This window comes from Lissotriton vulgaris, chromosome 2_1 (assembly GCF_964263255.1).
Source record: "Lissotriton vulgaris chromosome 2_1, aLisVul1.2, whole genome shotgun sequence".
In the NCBI taxonomy this organism is placed as follows: domain Eukaryota; kingdom Metazoa; phylum Chordata; class Amphibia; order Caudata; family Salamandridae; genus Lissotriton; species Lissotriton vulgaris.
The window spans coordinates 613830721-613856667 of NC_141687.1; the positions used below are offsets into that span (position 1 = coordinate 613830721).

Here is a 25947-nt window from a genome sequence, read left to right on the forward strand (position 1 = left end):
GTAATTCGGGGGGTGTCACTTACACCACTTACTATACATGTACCTGACTTACCCCAGGCACATTACTCCTGAAGGATCAGGAGCTAGCAGTGGACAGGTAACAAGAAACCTAAACGGGTAGAAAACCTTTCACGTTTAATACTTTAATGACATTTACTTTGTAAAATGACCACAGACACCTGATGAGGTTTAAAGTTTTATATAGGAAGTTTCAGAATGAATATGCCAGTATAATGAGGCAAATACAAATCAATATATCAATCATTAATATTAAAGCCACAATGTAACTATGGATAAGGGCAAGTACCATTTAGAGTAGTTGGGAACACTACAGGGTATGAGCATTTAGAAAACACGCTATTCAGCACGAGTTTTAAACTAAGGAAAAGGACGTGAGGAGGGCCTAATATGTGCACTAATATTCTCAAACCTAATCCCTAGATCTTATGCTATTCTTACTAAGTTCACGGCAATCAGGCTAAAGGGAAGGGTAAAATGGAACACACTAAAATATTATGACAGTTTAATAATATCCTATAGGTGGGGAGAGAAGTGGAACATCACTAATAAACAATTGCATATAATTTGCTTTCAGAGGTGATAGAGCAATATCACAGGCAAGAGAGCTTTATTAAGAAGGGAAGAAAGAGTATAGTCAGTCAGACACCCACAGAGGATATTTACCTAGAACGAGAAAGATGACTAACCCTGGCCACAGGTCAGTTGGGACAAGACGGGGACAAGGACCCTCAAGGATTGGAATACCAGAAAGTGAGCAGGTACAGCTCGTGGACAGTCAGGACAGGATACCCCTCAGGTTAGGATCAGGACTGGGCTCACCAAGGTACGACCAACACCCACAGCTTAGGATGCAACGCCTGCATTACCCCCTCTCTGCAAGTAATCCGCCAGTAACCCCGATTGGGTTGTCGAATTTCCCAGCAAAGTGCTCCGCCAGCACTTAAGAATATTTCCACCCCTTCTAGTTTGTGGAAAAGTACGGGCAGAGTGCTCCGCAGCACTCTGTATCAATCACCTATAGAGTTCGTAGGGTCAGTGACAGGTCTGCTACTCGGACAAGTCGGACAATTTCTCTAAGCTATACTAAGCTAGTTATACTGTTTTGGGACCCCTAGACCACCCACAAATGTTGCAAGTGACACAATTCCCACGCTATGATTGGTCAGGAGAGGTGACTTTGTCATTGTCACCACCTATAATTCAGTGTTCTCATAATGAATATTCAATTTTGCATACCCGCCCCTTGGGTTCACGTTCCCAGGCATAGGAATATAGAAGACAATGAGAGAGTGCAGTATATAGATACATTGTTGCATAGTCAAGGTAAACTGCAGCATCTTCTAGGTAGGTTCTCAGGCGCATCGAGCTTCGGGAGCCAGCTGGCTGGTTTTAGCTTCTGCGCAGTGGGGTTTCTCCCATGTCACGTGACAGGGTTTAGAAGAGCTTCAAATATGGAGCGGCTCCCCGTTCCCGGGCCCACAGATACGCGGTACATGAAAAGTAAACGAGAACAAATTAGAATCATACGTAAAAATGATTACACTGTATACCGTTATAAGCTTCACTGCACCCCTTACTTTATAATATCTATAGCATTAAGGTTTAGTGCAAAAAGACAGATAGGCAGAAGCAGCGGTGGCAAGCAGAGAGCGTGGTGAGAGACAAGCGGCCATGTTTGCAACAATGCGCATGAGCAACAAAATCCCTCCAGAATGCGAGTGCGTCACATCACGTGAGTATGACCGACGCATGCGCAGACTGGTTTTCTGCGAAGCAGCCATTTCCGTAGTGCAAGCATGGTTAGTATGAAAAGACACACAGGCAAGCCTCCTGGGGACACCCGCGTGTTGGGGAAAACGCTAAATAAATGACGGACATGTTGAATTAATATGATTATAAGTTAGGCGAGGTTCTTGATTGAGAGCAAGTCGCTTTACGTGCGAATCCTTGCTCCATCAATCCCCTCTTTGATGATATTTACTATCATCACTACAAAGGAAACAGATGGCAACTTCATTCTTCCATTTCTTCCATTTCAATTTCAACAGACTTATTGTTTAATTTTCTTTCGGCTTCTCTATGAGAGTGGCGATTCTTGGCCTTTTTGTAGATTTGGTTCCTTAATTCTTCTAATTCTAACTCATCAATATTTCGCTTCACTCCTCTCTTATTCACAGTGTCCTTTTTGATTTTTTGACATTTACAACAGATACAGATGATCAGTACAACCACACCTATTCCAGCTATTGGCATCAGTATTTTCCACAGAAGATTTTTACCTAAGTTAGAAAACCAACTACCTATAGAGGAGAGACCTCCAGTCAGTCTCGTCCAGGCACTGTCAACCTCTAATGGTTTGAGTTCCTTTTCCAAATTAGTTATGTTCCTTACATATTTCTTAAGTTCGATACTTTTGTCAGGTATATAGGTGCAACAATGTTGCGCCTTCAGCATTCTACAGACTCCGCCCTCTTTTGCCAATAAGGTGTCAAGAGCAAGGCGATTTTGTAAAACCATTGATCTGATCGCAACCATTTCAGTATTGACCAGCAGAAATCCGGCAGCAGTGTCAGTTGATAACCGATCCACTACTGTAGACAATTTGCAGATTCTGTGAGTATTCAGAACTACCCCCATTCCAGGTATCAGTGCACTAAAAATATCACCTATAATTTCTCCTACACTTTCTCTTTTTCTACGCGCTAAGCCATTAGTTTCTTCATTGCTTCCAGCAGCGTTATTCACATGGTATACTTTCGGGAAAACAATGCCAAAGTAGCAGCTCCCATACCAGTGATCCGGCAATTTGAAATAAGCCTTGTTCCCACATATATAATAAATTCCGGGAAACACAGGTTCTGACCCATTTTTGAAACCCCAACCTCCAATTACCTTATAATTATGTTCACACTCGCTGGAACCGATGAATACATTGTTATAATAATCTGTCCTTTCTCTATGGAGACAAAGTTTCCCTTTCCGTTCAAAATCCAGCAACAAAGCAGGAGTAGCTTCGCCTTGTGAGGTGTTGTCCATGTGTTCTGCCCACCTAGGGATTCTATCTTTTTCGTCATTTGCCTTTTTCTGAAACTTTTCTCTCCTTCTATCTGCCATTTTTATAAACATCTTTTCCTGCTCTTGTAAGGAACAGGTCAGATTAGCTTGTCTTGCTTCATTTAAGTCTATTTCACCTATAGTCAGGAAATATTCTCCCATGTAGCGGGTCACCTCACTTCTAATATGTACAAGGTTCAGGTTTCCTCGAATAGGGAGTTCTGAAAAGATTACGTCAGTGTTTGAGTAATAGTACTGTAAAGCGCTTCTATAAAACAAGCTGGCTAATATACTACAGGAAATTCCATAGGTTAGGGGTAAATGGTGATAGGTCACACCTTCAGTTACAGAAGTGGGTAGCTTCATGCAGACATAACAATCTTCTATTTCCATAGCCTCCACATAATGCACTAAAAGGTTTGCGAAAACATTTAAATGTGTCCTGTTTCTCATTTTGTGAAAATGCAGTCCACCCTCATCTGATACTTCTAATTTAGGTCGTGTGTGTCTCATACTAACTGTATTGTCACGTTTTTCTAAACTTCGTGGTGTTTCTTCAGTCTGTACAACGTTTGTGTCTAGCGTCTCTGGTTCAGTCGGTGACAGGTTAGGATCTTTACTTATCATAAAAGGTATAAAGACTGTTAGTCCTATCCATATCACTATTAACATGGCTACACTACATAAGCATATTTTACAGCAAGTTTTGCAACACCTAAATTTGGATCTTCCATTGACACTTGAATCAGACATTATAGCTTACAGGTGGCTTTTCAACCCCTCTTTGTTTCTTTACACCAGAGGCTCACTTAGGTGTGTTTCAGGGAGGGTCTTCGTCAGAACTCCGATCAGCAATGGACTCTTCGTCACTTTTGCCACTGTGGTTGGGCTCGTCAATTTCTTCCAACACCAAGTAAGTCCATTCGGGGCTCCGATACAATCTGTTCTGTTTCTTTACTCTGTCGCCTTTTCTGAGAGACTTGCCTCGGGCTTCTTTCCTTTCACTTTCAGCCCTTTTTTGGTCTTTTAGTTTTTCTTCAACTGTCTTTATTCGGAGTCTCAGTCTTTTGATGTATCGGGGTTCACCCTTACTTCTGTGGCTTTCAGTGGTCGAGGATACTTGGCCTTCCTCGTGCACTCTTTTTATTTCGCTTTGTGGTGTCACCTTTGGTTTGGCAGTGTCTATTTCCCTTCCTGTCTGACTAGTTCCAGGTCTTTCATCTATTTCTTCTGCCTGGTTTCTAAGCTGGCCTTGTTCAGGTTGGCTTTGTATTTGTTCTTTACTTTCAGGCGAACTGGATTCTGTTTCCTGAACACGTTCGTCTATATCTATCTGCTCTGGTTCATGCACTTCGTTCCCTTGATTTTCTTCCACATGAATTTCAACTTTGACCACTATCTGTCCCTTTCCAGACTCCGGAGTTTCAGGAGGAGTGTCGATGGCTTGATCTGTCCCTACTTGGCCTACTTCCTGATCAGGTATGATGTGAGTCTCGTTGACCTGACCTTTGTCCTCTAGTTCTGTCTCACCCTCACTATCCCACTCACTATCTAGGTAGGAATACTTTCTGGTTCGTATTGGATCAAGAACCTGTTCATCAGCAGGGTACCAATCAATGTTTTGACTTGTGCTCGGCAGTTCGATGTCAGCGAGATCCGGACTCTCCTCGGGAGTCTCCTCAGCATCAGTCGCGTTTTCTCCGGTTACCCGCTTCGTGTGGCTGGCATGGATCCACTTCGGTACACCAGCACACTTTACAGCAGTTGTGGTGACAAGGATCACTTGTCTTGGCTTTCCCCACTTTGGTCCAAGGCAACTTGTCCGGGTGTGTTTCTTTAACACCACCCAATCACCTGGTTGCAGTTTATGTGCCGGAGTTTTGGGCCAATCGTCAGCAGTCTCTCCAATCTGGTGAGAGATAGAACGCACTTGGTCACCCAGCTGCTTGCAGTATTCTAGTACCAAATCATCAGAAATACTTAGCAGTTTGTGTCCAGGTACCCATGCCTGTCGCATCACTCTCCCCATTAGCACTTAATGGGGGCTCAGGCCTGTTTTTCGGTTTGGAATGCTTCTCAGACTCATCAGCACTAGGGGCAAAGCGTCTATCCAGTTCATTTTGGTGGAATCACACATCTTCGCCAGTCTGGACTTGATCGTACCATTTATCTGTTCAACTATTCCAGAAGCCTCTGGATGATAGGCACAGTGCAGCCTTTGCTCCATTTTAAATGCTGTGCAGAGTTCTTTTAGGATTTCGTTTGAAAAATGCCCACCTTGGTCTGTTTCAATGGTCTCTGGAATTCCGTACCTAGGTATCAGCTCCCTCAGTAATAGTTTAGCTACAGTTATGGCATCATTTTTCTTTGCTGGGTAAGCCTCCACCCACCTGGAAAACAGGCAAACTATGACCAGGACATATCTATATCCCTTGCACCTGGGTAATGTTATAAAGTCCGCCTGCATCCTGACAAAGGGACCTTCTGCCTTTCCAATGGTACTCTGCTCTACTACAGTCCTCTTTCCTGCGTTGAATTGCTGACACACTAGGCACCTCTGGCAAAGCCTTTCCGCTTGGTTCCTGAACTTTGAATTGTAGAACACCTTGTCAAACACGCGACACATTGCATCCCTTCCCATATGTGTTGGTTCATGTATCATTCTGACCATGGGGTCTACCAGGCTGGCTGGCAGTACATGCATACCAGTTTGGCTCACCACCACACCATCATTCCTTATTCTGCATTCGTTCGCCCTCCATCTGCCCTTTTCTTCCCTGTCTGTTGCCTGTTGTAAGTTTCTCAATTCTTCCCATGTAGACACACTTTCAAACAACATCAGTTGGCAGCTGCTTCCACCACCCCATAATCCAATTTGGAGGGACATTTGGTGTCGGGCACAAAACTGGGCAATTTGGTCAGCGTATCGGTTTCCGGCTGTCACATCATCATTTCCAGATCTGTGAGCCGCACACTTGACCACAGCCAATTCTTTGGGCAATTGAATTGCTTCCAGTAAGTTCTGTACCACCTTTCCATTTCTGATAGGGGTACCTGAGGAAGTCATGAATTCTCTTTGTAACCATAGTTGGCCGAAGTCATGAACCACCCCATAACAGTACTGGCTGTCGGTATACACAGTTACTCTTTTGTTTTTCCCCCGTTTACAGGCTCTTGTCAATGCGATTAGTTCTGCTACTTGGGCAGATTTCACTTCGCATAGGTAAGATGCTTCCAGGGTTGTGGTCAATGTGACTACAGCATAGGCAGCACTCAGACCTCCATTCTCATGTCTTAAACATGAGCCATCCACAAACATCATAATATCCTCATCAAGTAAGGCTATTTCTCTGATATCAGGACGTGGCTTGGTGCTAAATTCAGTTAAATCTACGCAGTTATGCTCCATTTCATCCTCGGCTTCTACATCCAGAGGAATAGGCAACAGGGTTGCAGGGTTCAGGACATTGCACCGGGAAATGATTACATTCTCGGCACCCACTAGGATTCTCTCATATTTAGTCAGCCGACTAGGGATGAGATACTGGGTCTTTGTTCGGGTCAGTAAGATCACAACAGAATGAGGAACATATACAGTGACAGGATGTCCCATGACAATGTTCTCACTCTGTTCTAGACTTACACAAGTAGCAGCTACTGCTTTCAGACATCCTGGTAATCCAGCAGCCACTGGATCTAAAGTGGCCGAAAAATAGGCCACGGGACGCCTGATCAGCCCATGTTCCTGGGTTAGGACTGAGAGCGCACAATTGTCTCTTGTGTCACAGAACAATTCGAAGTTCTTGGAATAGTCAGGCATTCCTAATGCAGGAGCTGAGCACAGACAATTTCGCAATTTTACCCAAGCGGACATGCTTTCATCATTCCACTTCACTGGATCTTCCACTCCCTTCTTGGTCATGTTTATCAAAGGTTTTGCTAGAGCTGCGAATCCTACAATCCATTGCCTGCAGTATCCTACAACTCCTAGGAACATTCTCACTTCTTTCTGGGTCACGGGTAGGCCCATATTTTGAATTATTTTGATCCTTTCTGTAGTGACTTTTCGAATTCCTTTCTCTATCTGGTGCCCCAGATATTTTACTGAGTTTCTGCAGAACTGCAATTTGTCAGGCGAGACCTTATGTCCTCCCTTTCCTAGGTGATTTAACAAGGCAATAGTATCAGTGACACAGTCAGTTTGACTTTTAGACGCCACCAGAAGGTCATCTATGTATTGTACCAGAACAGACTCTCTTGGCAGTACTAACGACTCAAGGCATCTTTTTAGGATCTGGTTGAAAATCGATGGACTTTCGGTGTACCCCTGGGGGACACGATTCCAGACATAGATATGGCTGTCAAATTCAAAACTAAAAAGGAACTTGCTTTCTGGATGCAATGGGATGGAAAAGAAGGCATGGCACAGGTCAATGACAGTGAACCATTCTGCATCCCAAGGAATTTGGTATAGTATCACTGCGGGGTTGGGCACAATGGGACAGCAAGGTACAACAATTTGGTTCACCTTGCGCAGATCCTGCACTACCCGGTACTTTCCGCTAGGCTTTTTAATTCCAATTATGGGTGAATTACAGGGACTGCTCATTACTTCCTGTATTATGTTTGCTTCGAGCAACCGCTTTATTTCTGTTGCGACTCCAGCCTTCACTTCTGCACTCATCTTGTACTGCCGGATTTTTGGATAAACAGCATTTGTTTTTATTGCTATTTTAACTGGGTCTACATTTGCCATTAAGCCTACATCTTTTCCAGTGAAATCCCAAACTTCAGGTACCACTTTTGACTGTAATTCTTCAGGAAGGTCTTCAATGGACAGGGGTCTAACTTCTGTATCTGGCCTTAGCAACATCAATTTGTACAGGCCATCTTCCTCTTTAGTCTGAATTTCGACGCCATTTGGTGTGCAAAATATGGTGCAATTCATTTTGCACAGCAAATCTCGTCCTAGCAGGTTTACAGGACTGGAGTCACAGACCACGAATCTGTGCATGTCCTTGAAGTTCCCTATAGAAATCTCCATTGGTTCAGTTACTGGAGTACTGATTATCTGATTTGAAACACCTACTACTTGGATTGCTTCTCCCGAGAGGGGTAGGTTAGGAACATCCACTGTTCTCACAGTAGAACGAGTAGCACCAGTGTCCAACAAAAAGGTGACGTCTTTTCCCTCAACCTTTCCTTCAATATATGGTCCAGTCTGGTCTACCGGTAAGGAGGCGCCAAGCATGCACTCCTTGTCCTCCCCTCTCAGGCCCCGTCAATCTTGATCTTCACAGAGGAAGGAATCATTTAACAAATACAGTGGAATCGCTGCATTTCTTTCACTCTCCCCCTCCCATATCTCAGCCCTTTCATTCTGCTGACCCTGATTCTTATAATTCGGTCTAGGAGCGCGAGGCACGGGAGGTAGCTTTACCTGTTGCTGGTTCTTTCGTATCCCCTCTTTCTGCACCTGTGGATTTAAACCATTTACAGGGGCATTACCAGCCTGCAGATGTGGACACTCGTCTCTCCAATGCCCTATCTGACCGCACCCGTGGCAGGGGAACTTCTTCATAGCCTCCTCCCGACTCATTTTTACCCGGGGTTTCCGTCCTCCCCCAGCATTGGGATTTTGGGCATTATTAGCATTATTCATTTTACTTAATTGTTTTTCTTGCTGTTCAGCCAATTTCACTTGTGCCCACATCACCTTTTCCTTTAGGGCTTTCTTCTTATTTTCTATCTCATCCTCACAGTACTTGGCGTACTTGAGGACATCATCTATGGGCTTGCCTTGCCAACTGATTTTATTATCTCGAATCCACTGGGATATTTCAGGCCTTAATCCTAACATGAATCTGTAACTGAAATGGGTCATGTCTTTCATGTCCACATTATCAATCCCACTGTAAGTTTTGAATACCTGCAGTAACCTCTCATAAAAGGAGTGAACAGTTTCATCGCGCTCTTGGGTAGTTCTATCTATCCGAGTCCAATCAGTTTCCTTTGCGGGCACCTTTTTCTTTAGGTATTGTATGACTTGCTCATACTTCCTCATTACTTCAGCTGAGGGAGCTCCAGTTCTAGGGTTTCTTGCATATTCATCAGTGGGCCAATCAATTTCAATTTTGCAATCGGTCCACAAATCTACAGGCACCACAATGTCGAAAAGCCCATCCAGGTCTTTCAAGAGGCATTTCTGAACTTTAATGAAGCGCTCAACCTGTCTGTACCAGTCGACTGGTTTCTCCTGCAATTTTGGAAAGTCATTTGTAAATGACACAATGTCTTGTCGGGACCAAGGGACATGGACATATTTCCCTCCCGGTACCTCTCTCATGGGACACAATTTTTCTGCTGGTTCTACCTCTTTCAGTAAATATTCTGAACCCTTTGGATTAGCCTTACTCTCTTCTTTCTTTTTCGCCCATCGGGTTTTCCATTTTTCTACATTTCCCCAATTCTGGAGGACTTTCAGTAATTCTTTTATCTGGACCTGTTTTCCTACCATGTTCATGTTCTCTAGGTCTTTGTCAGAAAAATCTGCTCTGTAGGGTTTCTTAAGGACTTTGGATCGACTAATATCTATTCCCATATCAGTAGCTGTGTCCATCAATCTCTCATGTAGCAATCTAGTGCTTCGGTAAGGTTTTTGCTGATAAACAGTAACTCGTCTTCACTAAAGGAGTTTAACCGATCTAATCCTACATTACCAGCCACCAGTTCTTCTATTTCTATCCTTAGTCTATAGATTTCTAAGGGTTTTGGTTGGGGTGTGGTCTCTTACTCTAACTCTTTGGTCCATCTGTCCAACTCCTCTGGTGATACTGCTGTGGCACTTCTAACCCCAGAGGTGCTTTCAATCATTACCTCTTTTGTCCTACTCTGACTTTTTGCCCTTGGCACACTGGTTCTAGGTTCCCTTATGGGCAGATCTATTAAAACCACTGACTCACATTCGCTTTCTTGATCATCATCTATGAGCGTTTCTTTTCTCGGGAGTGGAACACTAGGAGTTTGTATATTCGGGGTTATAACAGGAGTCCGTGGACTGGCCAGTCTATCCCCGTAAAGAGGAATGGCTGGACCTATAGTTACTGGAATAGTCAGTGAATCTGGATGGGGATGTATCTGGGCTATGGTCCGAATTAAATCATCTCGCTGTCTGGCTAGGGCTTCCTTCTCTCGCTCACGCAAAGCCCTTTCAGCAGAATTGTCATGCACCACTTGGGGTACCAAGGGAGGGTAAATATTTGGGGCAGTTGGAGTAACCAACCTGGGTGGGTCTTCTCCAAACGGATGGTAATTCGGGACTGTAGAACTAGGTCTGCAAAACCCGTCCCCATCACTGGTTTTACTATCCGTACCCGTTCCATCTGTATCACTATCCCTCCGACATCTAGGATATTTAGAAAACGGGTTTGTTGAACTCGAAGGATCTGATTCTGTAACATAAGGAGGGGGGTTTTTCATCAACAAATCTTCTAGGTGTTTATCTTCAGAGTCCCCCACGGCCATTAAGTGATGGGTTTTCTCTGTACGTTTCCCTTTCCCTTGTTCTAGTACCCCCATCATTGGGAACAATCCCTCAACCATCATATTCTGCCTCCACTGTTTCATTTTCTGCTCTTTGGTTTCTTTTGGCAATTTTGGATACCATCTACTCAAACCCTTATCCATTCTGGGCCTGTCTCTTTCCAGAGCCTCAATCTCCCATTCCTCTAAAGCCTCGTACTGTGTTAATCTGGGTCTGGGGTGTAATTCATTCATTCGATTCCTCAGGTTAAACAGGATTCTGCCATTAATGGAACCATTAATAGGAAATGCCAGAACTCCGTCATCTGCAGTATACTTTACCCAATTTTCTAACCATACGCAAGTATGATACCCCTTATCAAACATCATGAAAGAGGCGGGAGTATCTGGTGGAGGAATGATCACACCCTCCCTAGTCCTAATAGGCTGGTCTTTCTTGAAATAATTCTTAATTTTGTCAGCAAGAGACATCTTCCTTTTGACTCCGTACATTTTGTTTGGTCTACCTCGTAAAATCTGTTCCTTATAGAAGCCTAAGTACTGTGGATTAGGTATAAACTCAGGATACCACATACACCTTTCCAAACTCTTCTCAAGCTCCTGTTGATTAATTTTGTTTACCTTTGTGCTTCCAATGCTAACGCGACTTCTATCTTGCTGTAACCAATCAACGCTGTGACTACAAAATCCTTGTCCAATGGGTGCGCGGCCTTTCGCGAGACGAGGTCTCACGCTCCGGCACTCACCCCTCCCTTACAATTTCAGCTCCACTACACGCCCGCTGTCTCGACCAATACCAGCGCGGCACGGAGTGACGTCAGGGCAGTCTTCCGACTGACTCCCTCCTTCACAAGGTAACGGAAACTTTGAATTTTTCCTAAAGTGCGAGTGCAAATTTTAGTTACTAACACGTAACGTTCGCCGCAGTGTCTGAGTGTTCTAAATAGAAAGAAAATTTTCCTCTCACTACAAGTAAACCTCTTCTGTCTACTTTTCATTCACTCCGGATAGACTTCTCTGTCTAACCTCTCACACGAGCAATATAGAACCTGCTACTCCACTGACTCATCCACTTCTTTCCGGGATATATACTAAGTCAGGCTTTCACCAGCGGACTACCTTGCTTACCAGTCAAGCTTCGGAGACCCTATTACTCCTTCCGCATGTGTCCCCTTGCTAGGAGATATCACAATGAAAGTTTTATTACAGGACTCGTGGCTATCATTTATTCAGATAAAAAAAGACCCTAATTAGTGCTTCCGGTCCTTCCTAACCATGCACTAATAACTCACGACATGCGACCTCATCAGCTAACCGGATTCTGCTCACCGTTAGCTATAGACTTCCCCGGGGATTCGGACTACACTGAACACTTACAAACAATTTCTGTTAATGTAACATAGAACACTTATAGCAGCAATGCAAAATTCATATATATATATATCAAAACCCTTTAAAACATTTGCGCAATATTTGTAGACATACAATCAATAAAAAACGATTTTAGCAGCACATTTTATTTTCCCGGTTTGTTTCTTAACTATCTTGTCTACCTATCTTAACTAGTCCTAACAATAGCTCTGCTACCAGAAAATTACTGATAGAGCGCGTAGGACACCCGGGTCATTAGATTATCAATCTCCACGCACTGGGCCCTGGTGTGCATGTAATTACAGAATTTTTCATGAACCAGGTGAAACCTTCACCACGCTACTATGAGTAATTCGGGGGGTGTCACTTACACCACTTACTATACATGTACCTGACTTACCCCAGGCACATTACTCCTGAAGGATCAGGAGCTAGCAGTGGACAGGTAACAAGAAACCTAAACGGGTAGAAAACCTTTCACGTTTAATACTTTAATGACATTTACTTTGTAAAATGACCACAGACACCTGATGAGGTTTAAAGTTTTATATAGGACGTTTCAGAATGAATATGCCAGTATAATGAGGCAAATACAAATCAATATATCAATCATTAATATTAAAGCCACAATGTAACTATGGATAAGGGCAAGTACCATTTAGAGTAGTTGGGAACACTACAGGGTATGAGCATTTAGAAAACACGCTATTCAGCACGAGTTTTAAACTAAGGAAAAGGACGTGAGGAGGGCCTAATATGTGCACTAATATTCTCAAACCTAATCCCTAGATCTTATGCTATTCTTACTAAGTTCACGGCAATCAGGCTAAAGGGAAGGGTAAAATGGAACACACTAAAATATTCTGACAGTTTAATAATATCCTATAGGTGGGGAGAGAAGTGGAACATCACTAATAAACAATTGCATATAATTTGCTTTCAGAGGTGATAGAGCAATATCACAGGCAAGAGAGCTTTATTAAGAAGGGAAGAAAGAGTATAGTCAGTCAGACACCCACAGAGGATATTTACCTAGAACGAGAAAGATGACTAACCCTGGCCACGGGTCAGTTGGGACAAGACGGGGACAAGGACCCTCAAGGATTGGAATACCAGAAAGCGAGCAGGTACAGCTTGTGGACAGTCAGGACAGGATACCCCTCAGGTTAGGATCAGGACTGGGCTCACCAAGGTACGACCAACACCCACAGCTTAGGATGCAACGCCTGCGTTACCCCCTCTCTGCAAGTAATCCGCCAGTAACCCCGATTGGGTTGTCGAATTTCCCAGCAAAGTGCTCCGCCAGCACTTAAGAATATTTCCACCCCTTCTAGTTTGTGGAAAAGTACGGGCAGAGTGCTCCGCAGCACTCTGTATCAATCACCTATAGAGTTCGTAGGGTCAGTGACAGGTCTGCTACTCAGACAAGTCGGACAATTTCTCTAAGCTATACTAAGCTAGTTATACTGTTTTGGGACCCCTAGACCACCCACAAATGTTGCAAGTGACACAATTCCCACGTTATGATTGGTCAGGAGAGGTGACTTTGTCATTGTCACCACCTATAATTCAGTGTTCTCATAATGAATATTCAATTTTGCATACCCGCCCCTTGGGTTCACGTTCCCAGGCATAGGAATATAGAAGACAATGAGAGAGTGCAGTATATAGATACATTGTTGCATAGTCAAGGTAAACTGCAGCATCTTCTAGGTAGGTTCTCAGGCGCATCGAGCTTCGGGAGCCAGCTGGCTGGTTTTAGCTTCTGCGCAGTGGGGTTTCTCCCATGTCACGTGACAGGGTTTAGAAGAGCTTCAAATATGGAGCGGCTCCCAGTTCCCGGGCCCACAGATACGCGGTACATGAAAAGTAAGCGAGAACAAATTAGAATCATACGTATAAATGATTACACTGTATACCGTTATAAGCTTCACTGCACCCCTTACTTTATAATATCTATAGCATTAAGGTTTAGTGCAAAAAGACAGATAGGCAGAAGCAGCGGTGGCAAGCAGAGAGCGTGGTGAGAGACAAGCGGCCATGTTTGCAACAATGCGCATGAGCAACAAAATCCCTCCAGAATGCGAGTGCGTCACATCACGTGAGTATGACCGACGCATGCGCAGACTGGTTTTCTGCGAAGCAGCCATTTCCGTAGTGCAAGCATGGTTAGGATGAAAAGACACACAGGCAAGCCTCCTGGGGACACCCGCGTGTTGGGGAAAACGCTAAATAAATGACGGACATGTTGAATTAATATGATTATAAGTTAGGCGAGGTTCTTGATTGAGAGCAAGTCGCTTTACGTGCGAATCCTGAATACAAGTAAATCGCGTTAAATGCAAATCCTTGCTCCATCAATAGGATCAAAAGAAATCGAGACACTTACCTTGGTTATGTGCAAGTGATAAATATTCACGATTTTGTCACATATTTGTTTTAGCGCTACATATTTTTACCAGTAAATCTGCATGTCCATGCTATTTTAGTGGTGATTTCAACGGAAAATGTGCCGTCGGTAATTTATAGTGTGCTACCTTACCAGTGCTTCAAAATGCACCACCAGCTACATACCACACCCTTACCACTCTCCTGCTGAATGCACATGGCACAATTGCTACGCTTGTCTTTTTAGAGGATGCTTGATCTTTCACAATCCCTATAATTTCAAAAATATAAAATGAATGGCAGCATCCTCTCTCTAAAAATTGTTCCAGCACCAATTCCTATAGACCCGCCCGACCCTGGGTGTTGCCCTTTAATTAAGTGACTTGCCATGTCATAAAGAATGTTAATGTTAGTAATGTTCATTTGTTGTGTCATTAGGAATGGTAAGAATGTTCTTTTCAGTTAAGAATGTAGAGGAGTTTTGAGAAGAAAACAACCGAGTTGGGAGGTAGTTTAAGGTGACTTTCCAGAGAATAGGCTGAACCAGTGTTGGCTGTTCGCCGCAACACAACTCTATGTTAAAGATCGCGAATTTGGTAGACTCGTCATCCAGTCACCAGATAAATAATAACTTCAATCAATTATCCTTCGCTGGCAAGTGGCAACTGAATAAATAATCACCGTTAGTTTGCTAGCGACCGACTGAATAGACACCTGGAATTTATCATCCTTTCGACAGCCATAGAAGTAGCGTGGCTGCCTTGCTGGAGGCTTTTTTTTTTAGCAGGCGGAGATTTGACACGTTCTCTCTCTATTATTATTATTTTTAACTCGTGCAGCTTCTTGTTGGATGCCAACGACTAATCCTAAAGTAGAGAAAGGCATTAATACAAGAGGCTAAAATCAGCTTTGCTCAGCTTACTGCTGTGGTCTCTTTATTGCAAGACAGAAGGGTTAAAAACTTCCGGCAGGGTGCAGACACTGGGTGGTCTGTGACAAGCCAAGCCAGCGATGAGGTATACGAGTCCAGTGATTAAGGAGGAGTTCCGAAGATAGCCGAAGTCCAGGGGATGAAAAACACAGAGTGGATGGGATTTACATCGGAAACGCTCGGCTCAATTCGTTGACGGATATCCTGAACTGAATGAGTGCCAAATACATCGGAAACGTTCGGCTTACTTCGGAGAATTTCGCGCATTGGCTTCGTATGGTTCCTCTGGGTTGCCGTCTCTTTCCGACATATTGTCCGCAGGACGTAGGGAACCGACCGGGGAAAGGAAAGAACGCCGGCAAAGATGGGTGAGTGTTTATATCGTACCCGGGGCCAAAGACAGGGCCAGGGGACAAAGAGAGGCTTGTAGGCATGGAAGAGTGCTGGGAGAAGGGGGAGGGGAGTATTGTAAATCCATGAAGCAAAATACCCTTTCAAAAATGTGTGTGTATGAAGGGGACATGAGATGTATGAAGAGGGGTGTAGAGAGGGGGCTCTGGGATTAGAGGTTTGGGTGAGACTAGCAGAGATACCTGAGAGCGGAGTAGTGATTCCTGAAAGAAGGGGCACGCGACACCCCTGGAGTTAGGGATGCCAACTCAAGGGACCTTATCTGGTAGTAGGGTATTCTACAGTGTTTGAGACCACAGGCGGGGAGGGTGGAGATCGGCCAGGTTATAAGTGTGCCGTGGGCAGCATCAGAGAGGCAGAGTGGAAAACTGCCAAGGGGCAATAGGAGAGGACACGGAAGGTTCAGTGTGGGAGATCATGTGGGAAGTGAGGCCACGGGTCGCGGTTGGTAGGTGGGACAGACATGAGGAAAGTGAAAAGTATACCAGCTCAGGGGTGAGATTACACGGGGATGTGGGTGAAGGAGGCTGATGACCTGGAATAAGGAAACTGACCCCAAAGGGTGAGATCATGGTTAGAGGGACCGACCTTTTTTGAGACCCTGAGGACCGGGAACATGATCAAAAGAGATACCCATGGAGATTTTCTGTGCGTCAAAGGGGAAGATTTTGAGTGCAGATATCATTGGGAAGTTGTTACAAGGCACGTTTCTTTATAGTTACCAGCCTGACTCCCCATTCTATGCAGAATACTTTTTTATTCAGTGAATTCCATGGAACCTCTAGGGTGAAGAGGTATATTTAAGTAGGTAGGACTGCAAGGACCTACTGATGAATTCAAGTAAGCAAGATCTTCAGATGGAAGCAGTTTATTGTAGGATAAACAGCTTGCACATCCACAAACATACAATGTTCAACTTCCAATGCCCAACTCCCAGATACAGAACGTTCTACATATCATGTAACATAACAATTCTATGAGAAAATTCCAAGTAGGAATACTACACACCTTCCCCCCCCCCCCCCCTAAAAAAAACCCCAAAAAATAACTAAGAGGAAAAGAAAAGAAAAGAAAAAAAAACAAATTAATGAATAAAATCAAGCAATCTTACAGGAGAATGTTTTACACGAGAACTCTTCCTTAGAACAACATCACAGGGTTGTACAACAACATTGCCCATACATCCTTTATCAATAGTAGTAGTGGGAACAGAATCACACGTATTACTGTTACTTGTGGAAATAGAAGTATCAACATTTGCACCTTGTAACTCGCTCCCAAAAGTATCCAACATGGTGGAATAGGCATTGTCATTGGATCTAATTGAACCTTGTAAATCACTTCCAAAAGTGCATTGCTGGAAAAACTTCATCATTAGACTCTGGAGAACCCAATTGCAAATCTACTTTAGAATTCACAGTTTTACATAGAGAAACCCTTCTGAAGTTCAAAATGTTGCCCCCTTCAACCCTCACAGCCTTGCTGAAAACTTCTAACACTCTGCAAGGATCAGACCATTTATTCCACCTAAAACCACAAGTCCTACCAAACTTGACTCTTACAAAATCACCAACTTTGATTCTTGAGCTACGATTGCTACAATGCACTTGTTTACCTTTCATTTTTTCCTGATATCTCAAGACTTTGTCTCTAACCACAGAAGAATCAAAAGAGGATAGACGGGGAATTTTTGTCTTCATCCACCAAGGTAAGAGTTTCGAACCTGGTTTCCTACCTCAACAACTCGAATGGAGATTTACCCGTAACAGAATTTGGAGAAGTGCGGTATGACAGTAAGGACGCACGGAGCGTTTTCCTCCAATCCAAATTACTTTTAACAGCCAGTTGAATAGATTCTTTAATAACCCTATTAAAGCGCTCCGTTTGACCATTAGCCTGGGGATTATAATTAGACCCTCTTTTGTGTACTATACCACACCTATTAAGAAAAGAAATAAACTCATTGCTAATGAACTGTGGATCGTTGTCAGACACAATCTGAGCAGGAATACACTCTCTACAAAATATTTCGTCCATAAACTCGACCACTTGAGTTGAACCAATCTTATCAACCAATTTCAACTCAGGCCATTTCGAAAAATAATCAATCAATACTAGAACAAAAACAATCTTATTAGATAAATCAAGAGGACCAATAATATTTATCCCAAGTTTCCCAACTCGATAGGAAAAACATCCATTTTCCCTGCCAATGGCTTAACAGATTTGTCACTATTAGCACAAGGAAAACATGAACTGACCCATTTGTCCACCATTCTATCAATACCAGGCCACCAATAGTATTCACGAATCCGCCTTTTAGTGCTTGACATACCCATGTGACCATCGTGAGCCATCGAAATGATTTTCTTCCTTAACTCACAAGGAGGAACTATTTTATCTCCCCTTATTATAAAACCGTGATCAAACATGAGTTCTTCTTTAACTTTACAAAAAGACAAAACATCACCAGATAATTTCCTTTCTTCAGGCCACCCTGTTTGCGTAAAGTTCACCACATTGGACAAGCTTTCATCTCTGCACATAGCTTCTCTCCATTCTCTTTCTGAAATAATACCAGACAGAATATTGCATTCACCATGGTTAACATCGTCAATCGTAAACCCAACATCAAAATCAGGGCAAATATTAGCAATTTTACATGAATCAACTGAAGGCAATCTAGACATGCAATCCGCATGTACATTTAAGCGGCCAAGTACATACTCAACACTATACTGGAATTCTTGCAGTTTTGCAGCCAAGCGTGCCATCAGCGTTCTACCACCACTAGCTGCTAACATATTAATCAAAGGCTTATGGTCAGTTCGCAAACGGAATTTCGTGCCCCAAACAAATTGCCTGAAGTGTTCGACTGCTCAAGTGCATGCTAATAATTCCTTCTCGATGGTAGAATAGTTAAATTCTGCGCCACGAAGAGTTCTGGAAGCATAGGAGACTACATATTCTTCACCCATATTCTTCTGCATCAGCACTGAACCTAGACCGACATTACTCGCATCCACACACACTATGCATTCTTTACCCAAATCAAAAGGTCTTAAAAAGGAGCATTGACAATTCCTTCTTTAGTGATTAAAAAGAAAACTGCTGCTCATTGTTCCAAACAAATTTGATATCTTTTTTTAACAACAACCTTAGCGAATTAACTTTTGAGGAATAGTCTTGCACGAATTTGCTATAGAATTCAGAAAGCCCCCAAAATTATATAAGTTGTTCTTTGTTAATTGGTGCTGGTGCCTTAACTATACTCTGAATGTGATTAAACTTTGGTTTAATACACTGAGCAGAAATCTCATGACCCAGATATTCTACTTTACTCTGTCTGAATTTACATTTTGAAAATTTCAATGTCAGACCCTTTTCTTGTACAGACTTCAATACTTTTTCTAAATTCTTGTCATGATCCTCAAAATTCCTCCAGAAAATTAAGATATCATCCTGGAAGGCGATGGCATTGTCACAACCATCCAGCACCTCTTTCATGAGTCTCTGAAAGACTGACGCCGCACTAGCTAAGCCAAATGGCATGCGTCGAAATTTGAACATGCCTTCTGGTGTAATAAAGGTAGTAAGGAACTTGGATTCCTCCTGTAGCACCACTTGGTGATAAGCACTGGCCAAGTCTAAGGTGGAAAAGACACAAGCACCTGAAAGTGTAGAAATTAGCTTGTGAATATGGGGTAGAGGATGTCTATCGACCCAGATCTCTTTATTCAAACTGCGGAGATCCACACATAGACAAATTTCGCCATTGCTCTTAAGGGATAAAACAACTGGAGAAACCCAGGGAGAAGATTCAGTTGGTTCAATAATTCCCCTAGTCACTAAATCTGACAAAATTACTTTTAACTTGTCCCTGTATGCCAAGGGTACATTCCTGACTCTGTGCCTAACAGGAGTAGCACCTTCCTTGAGAATAATTTTATGTTTAAAATTTACAAATTCTCCCAGATTATCGCTAAAAATGGTAGGACATTTACTCTTCATTTGGACTGTAAACTCATTATCCTCAGAAGATACTATGTACACCAGTGGAGAGGCATTGGGATCCAACTTGATGCCTAATTCGTGTTGGTGCGGCCAACCAAGGATAGATGCACCTTTAGCTGCAATGTAAACCTTACCTTTTATGTGCCTATCCTTAAATTTAATGTCAGCCCACATAAAACCATCAAGATCAATATTTTGGCCCGAATATCCACCTGGTTGTACATCAGGTGGTAATAAATCTGTTGAATTCCAATATTTATTGAAAATATTTCTGCCTATTATACTATACCAGGCACAAGAATCTATAAGCATAGAAATTTCTACACCATTTATCAAAATTTTGTCACTAGGAAAACCTTTACACTTAGTATCACCTACACATAACAAACTGTTGATTTCCAAAATTTCTTCTGAATTTTCATACTCTGAATAAGTCAGCAAGTTTACTTTTTGTGGAGACCTACATATTTTGCCAGAATGACCTGGCTTCTTGCATTTTATACATATTTTGTTCCATGCTGGACAACCCCTGTAGTTTATTGTAGGAGAAACAGCTTGTACATCCACAAACATCCAATGTTCAACTCCCAATACCCAACTCCCAGATACAGAACGTTCTACACATCATGTAACATAACAATTCTATAAGAACATTCCAAGTAGGAATACTACACCTACCAAGAGCAAGTAGCTGTCTGATCTCCTTTTTAGAACCAGCTGACTCTCACAGCCAACATTTCAATCTTAATCCTCACTGCAGCCCACCCATGCATCGCCGAAACAGTGCTTCGATGCCTCGTCAGGCCTAGTAAGGTCTATATATATATATATATACAATTACAATTCTCATTGGTACGAACTGACCAGTAACGGATATAGTAGAGGGAGAATATGTATCAGTGACTTTGAGAAGAAACATTTTGAGGGTGAAACATTAAGGTAAGACTATTGGGAAAGAAGTAATGGGTAAGGTAAGACCATTACCTGAAGGATATATTATGTGAATATGGACCACAAAGTGCGAAGCAATAATGGAGTAACTCTGATTGAGACTTTAAAAGGTGGGTATGGATAATGCAGGGTCTATGTGAGTAAAGCAGAATGGTGTGGGAACATGGATCTGTCTTCAATGGCGGTCTTTAAGGTGAAGGAAAAATGAGGAAGCTGAGACCATGGGAATGAGTCAATCAATGTCCATAGGTGGAGACGTTAAGAAGTAGCAGTGCGGTTCAGTAACCCATTCTACTATGCTTGATCGGTATGTTTAACTACCAGGGTTTAAGAAAGTTTTGATGAAAAACGCAATTCATTCACTCTTTTTCTGCTTACATTTTCTGTCTTACAATTCTCCCTGAGACGAATTAAGTATTGTAAAAGCATTGAGTAAATATGTGTAAAAAGCTTTGAGGATTGACTCTGCAAGGAGTTTTGGGTTGTGTGAGAGTAGCCTTGGAGGAAAGGATAGTGCATGTGTAGTAAAATATCTGCTTTATACTGAAGACCTCTCTTTAGAGTTTGAATTAATCCATGCATGGCTCGGAATGATTCAGACTTTAAACAGTAGTTATACACTTTGTTTACAGATGGAAGTCGCCATTACAGCCTGGCTCATGATTGAGGCATCTCTGCTGTTTAACAGTTTTACAGTCTGAAACTTCTTTCTCCCTGTGGTAATGTGGGAGCTAGGGACCCCTAAAACATTTGACACCCAAAAATGTTACCTTAGCAGAATATCTGCAATACAATGAATCGGAGACAGTTAAACCTCAATTTCATGAGCTAATGTGTCCCTGAGTGAAGTCACCTCACAGTATATCATAATACCAGTAATTCAGTCGATTTAAGAAAAGGGCCCACTCAGTAACTGAGTTTTAGATAAGTAGAATAGTTAGTTTCATTACAGAAATTAAAAAATAACCAGTGCAATGTACGTGCCACAAATGCTCTCGGCAAATGGAGTATGCAGAGAATCACAATGTCAATTATTATTCTAAGCCCCAAATGAGAACAGCAAAAGTCTTAGGGGAAGTCTTCTTCTCAACCCCAAAACTAAGGGTTTTTATACATTATTTTCACATATTAAATGAACAGTTGCAGAATCACTGTGGTGTGATTTAAACGTTTACTTCTTTAGCAAATCAGAGCCCAATTCTTAATAAACATCATATTGCCTTAGCACCATACCACTGTGCCACTACATGAATAATCATACTACCTCATTTATGCTAATGCTATTTGGTGATGGTGGAATAAATTAGATACATGAACAATTACATGTTATATTCATGAATAAGACCAGCAGACATTCATGTTTTAGTTTGTGACTGAACAAGGGGAAAGTTGATTGAGAGCAGCATTAACACAGTGGAAATAAACAACTACATCTCAGCCGGACTGTGTGCTGCAGAAATTGCGAGGTGAGAAGTGGGCGGGAGGAAGACCTAGGAGTCCATTTTGGATAAAATGTCTGACAGTCCCTACTTGCAGCCTAATCAACCGAGATAAGGAACACTGAGTCTTTTTTTTCTTTCTAAAAATGTTTTATTAGTCAAAGAAGATTGGCAACAGCCAGTTGGATACCTGCTCAATTTCAATAGGACTTACTGATTTATTCTTTACAAACCCCCCTCCAAGCCATCATGTTTACCATCTGTTGTGCTGAATCCTTCCAAGGAGATTGCTCCAGCGTACCTCTTGAGGTCCTCGCTTTGCGCCTTTAACAAAAACATGATATCAAATGCCTCCATGCATCCTAAGGCCTCCAAGCGTCAAAAACAGGAAAAATTCTTTGGAATGGCCCATTAGGTTGTGTAAAAAAATATCCACATGAATGCGGTTTGGTTAGGACAGGAATCCACTCCTATGATCCATGTAATTTGATCCCGCTCCATGAATCCTTGCAATTCATCCCCCCTATCCTATGAACTCCTATGATTTGAATCCAATGATCCAGCTCCAAGGATTCTGATCCAGTGAGCCCTCTCCAATCCAAACCTTTATAACCAGCAAAACCAAAAAAGAGGAGACAGAAAGTTAGATACTGTTATTAAAAACAGTTTCTGGGGAGTAGTCAAGTTATGTGTGCCATCGATTAAAAATAGATGTGCACCAATAACTACCATTTCCCCAAAACAAAACTAAATGGTGAAGCTAAGTTACTTTAAAAATATAACAGTTTATTATTAGAGGGGTACATATCTACACATGCTAATACCAACTTTCATTGCTACACTTCTGGTAAAGTGGTTGGAAATAGGTCAAGATGAAAATTACAGGAAACCAGTTGTAGCGGTAGACTTCAAGTGCAAGTTTATTCCGTAGAAAAGGATGCTTTTATGTAGCTCTCCAGGTCCCAACTGACCACAGGAGAACTACTACAGTTCCAACACAGTGCAACATGGAATCTCAAGCATGAGGAACACTCATGTTGAGATTTCATGTTAAAGGGAAACCTGCACATAAATACATAACAGGATATACTACAAATACTCACTTCTGAATGTTATAGAAAACTTGTTTTAAAGAAGTGTGCGTAATTTTAGTGTATGCATGTGGTATCGAGTGCAAAACTACATTGTTGCACGTTTGTAATGCATGAATACACAAAAGCATAAACATCTCTAACCCTAATTGAGATCAGAGGGATCCTCAGCGAGACTCATCACTGGATCTAAAAAACACTCACATATCTCCCCTGACTATAAATCCCTGAACTGGCTGCCTTTTGAAGCCAGAATACATCTGAAAATTGCCTGCATGACGCACAAGGCTATACACCCGAACTCACCCGGCTACCTCACTCAGAAGCTGACTATTTCCGGCGGCTCCAGAACCACCAGAAGTACAAACAATCTTCTGCTGATGCCTCGAAGATTCCGGAAGGAAAAAACTTACAAACGCTCCTTCTCAGGAATGGCGCCTAGGATCTTGAACTCACTCCCTCCTGAAACCAGGCTCATCTCCTCCACTCTTCGTTTTAAGAAAGAAGTAAAAGCTATCCTCATGGCTAAATACACTTGAACTAATACTTTTGATTTTTTTAAGACTCTGCGTCGATCTGTACTACTTGTTTGATCCCTCTGCACACGTGTTTTACCTGTATTATTGACCTACCTGATTGTCCATGCTCCCCCCTCTTTATTTGTACTACTTGCATTGATGACCTACCCTCCTAACTACACTCCCTCTTTTACCCACCCTACCACTGACCTACCCCTTGCCTTTGTAAAGCGCTCTGTTATCTGCAAAGATCTTGTTCGCGCTATATAAGACTTTCAAAATAAATAAAATAAATGCAGTTATAGTAGTTGCTTACAGTTTACAGTCCGAGCCCTGCCGTGATTAGACGGGAAGTATACCTCTGCTCTTTGCAGGCTTCTCGACTTGAGTCTGTGACTTAAGCCCTAAACTAATCATTTAGGAAGATGCAACTGCAGGCCACAGCTGTATCATATAAAATCTGGAATATACCTGGCTCTTGTATGATTGAGGAATAAAGTGCCCCTGGATTTTTTTCACACCTTGCTCACATTTAATTATCCCTTCGGCAAAAACGACCCTCAAGTTGAATCTGTTGATACTTCTATCTTCGTAATAGTGATGCATGGAGATAAAACATACATCCCCTTTTTCAGAGGTGGAAAAGGAGAGAGATGGAGGAATTCAGATTAACAGAAGTAAGAATATTGCACTATTTATCATATTGTTTTTGCCCTGTAACATGTTAGTGTAAATACACTAAATTCAATATATTATTATTGCCCTATGTAATGAAGTTAGCGGGAAAGTGTTGTTTTTGCTCTGTTAGTAATTATGTAACAATTAGAAATGTTTGCATTATGCAGACTTTTGGAGAAGTAATGATGATGTTGATGCCTCACTCTTAGGGGGTCAGATTGCAGGATAGGAAGAATACTCAAAAACTCACCCAAAACCATTAAAGAAAAAAAACGTGCACAGTTAGGTTCCTTCAGTTCTCAATTTTGTGAATTTATTCAGATCTAAAAGATATCATTATAGAAAGCAAAAAGTTGGTTACAATCTGAGCAAATTCATTAATAAAGTGCAATATGTCTTTAAGCAAATAATGTAAGCACAGCACATATTTCAAATAAACACATTAATAGAAAATAGGCCTAAATATTGAGAGAATAACAAGCAATCTAGCCCTCTCGAAGCAGAAAAGTCTAAAAGCCGAAGAAGAAATGAATGATAACATGGGCTCTTCCCTAGACATGCCCAGCTTTTATAGTGTTCTGGAAAATGAAAGTACACAATGTTTAAGGCATGGCATTACCTACAGAGGGAATACTTAAATGTTACATGCACAGCACTAGTCACAATATTAATTTCAAAATCGCACCTACATGCACGTTTTCATTGGCTGCTAAATAAATGATTTGTTGCATAGAAGACATTACACGTTTAACTAATGCAAAAACATGTGAAAACAAAGAACGAACATTTATATAATGTAAATTCCAATGGGGGTTAGTTCATAACTTTGTAATGTTGCAACATACTTTAGTCCTGCTGAGGAAGCTAGGACAATGGAAGCTAGGACAATGTTACCTTGCCTAAAGTGGGACAGAGACCATAACTTGCATGTGAAGTTCGATAATTTTCTGAAAGCAAATTAAACAAATAAAAACTTGGCAGCTCATACAAAACAGATAAACATTCACTTTTCTGCAATGAGACAAGTACTCTCGTTATAGCTTCCTAGTTATTCTAACAAAACCATACCTATGTTGAGCACTATTTTCTAATAAAATGTTAATTTCCAAATTCCCCCTCTGATAATTTTTTAAGTATCACATCATCACACGATTTTCCCCCAGACAAACATTAGATTTTCAAGTTTCATGCACACTGAATGGTTGATATTTATCTCACAGCCATACCTTTCTCGATTTATCAATCCTAAAAAATTATCTTACATCGTATATGTGCCAGAGCTTGTACAACTGCAACAAAAACACACAGGCCCCTAATAACAATAATTTAGAATAACAAGCAAAAGCAAATTACTAATATAATTTATTGAAAGAAGTTTATGAAAAACAATTTCAAGACTCATAGCGGTGCAGTGAATGTTGGTGCAAAACATACGTGCTTGGTTCTCTCTTTTGCGGTGATACTCAAGTGATAAATCGTGATCAACAAACACAAGAACAGCATGCCCATTACAGCAAGTTCTCAAAAATTGTATAAGG

General features: G+C 41.9%; 1 protein-coding gene across 1 annotated transcript in view; it reads left to right on the top strand.

The window, feature by feature from the left end:
- Positions 1–15543: 15543 nt before the first annotated feature.
- Positions 15544–25947, top strand: part of KPNA6 (karyopherin subunit alpha 6) — a 495337-nt gene continuing 484933 nt past the window's right edge. Inside the window, exon 1 of the mRNA XM_086955662.1 lies at positions 15544–15675. Coding sequence (XP_086811788.1) covers positions 15672–15675 — 4 coding nt within the window. The 5' untranslated portion in view covers positions 15544–15671. The remainder of the gene's footprint in view (positions 15676–25947) is intronic.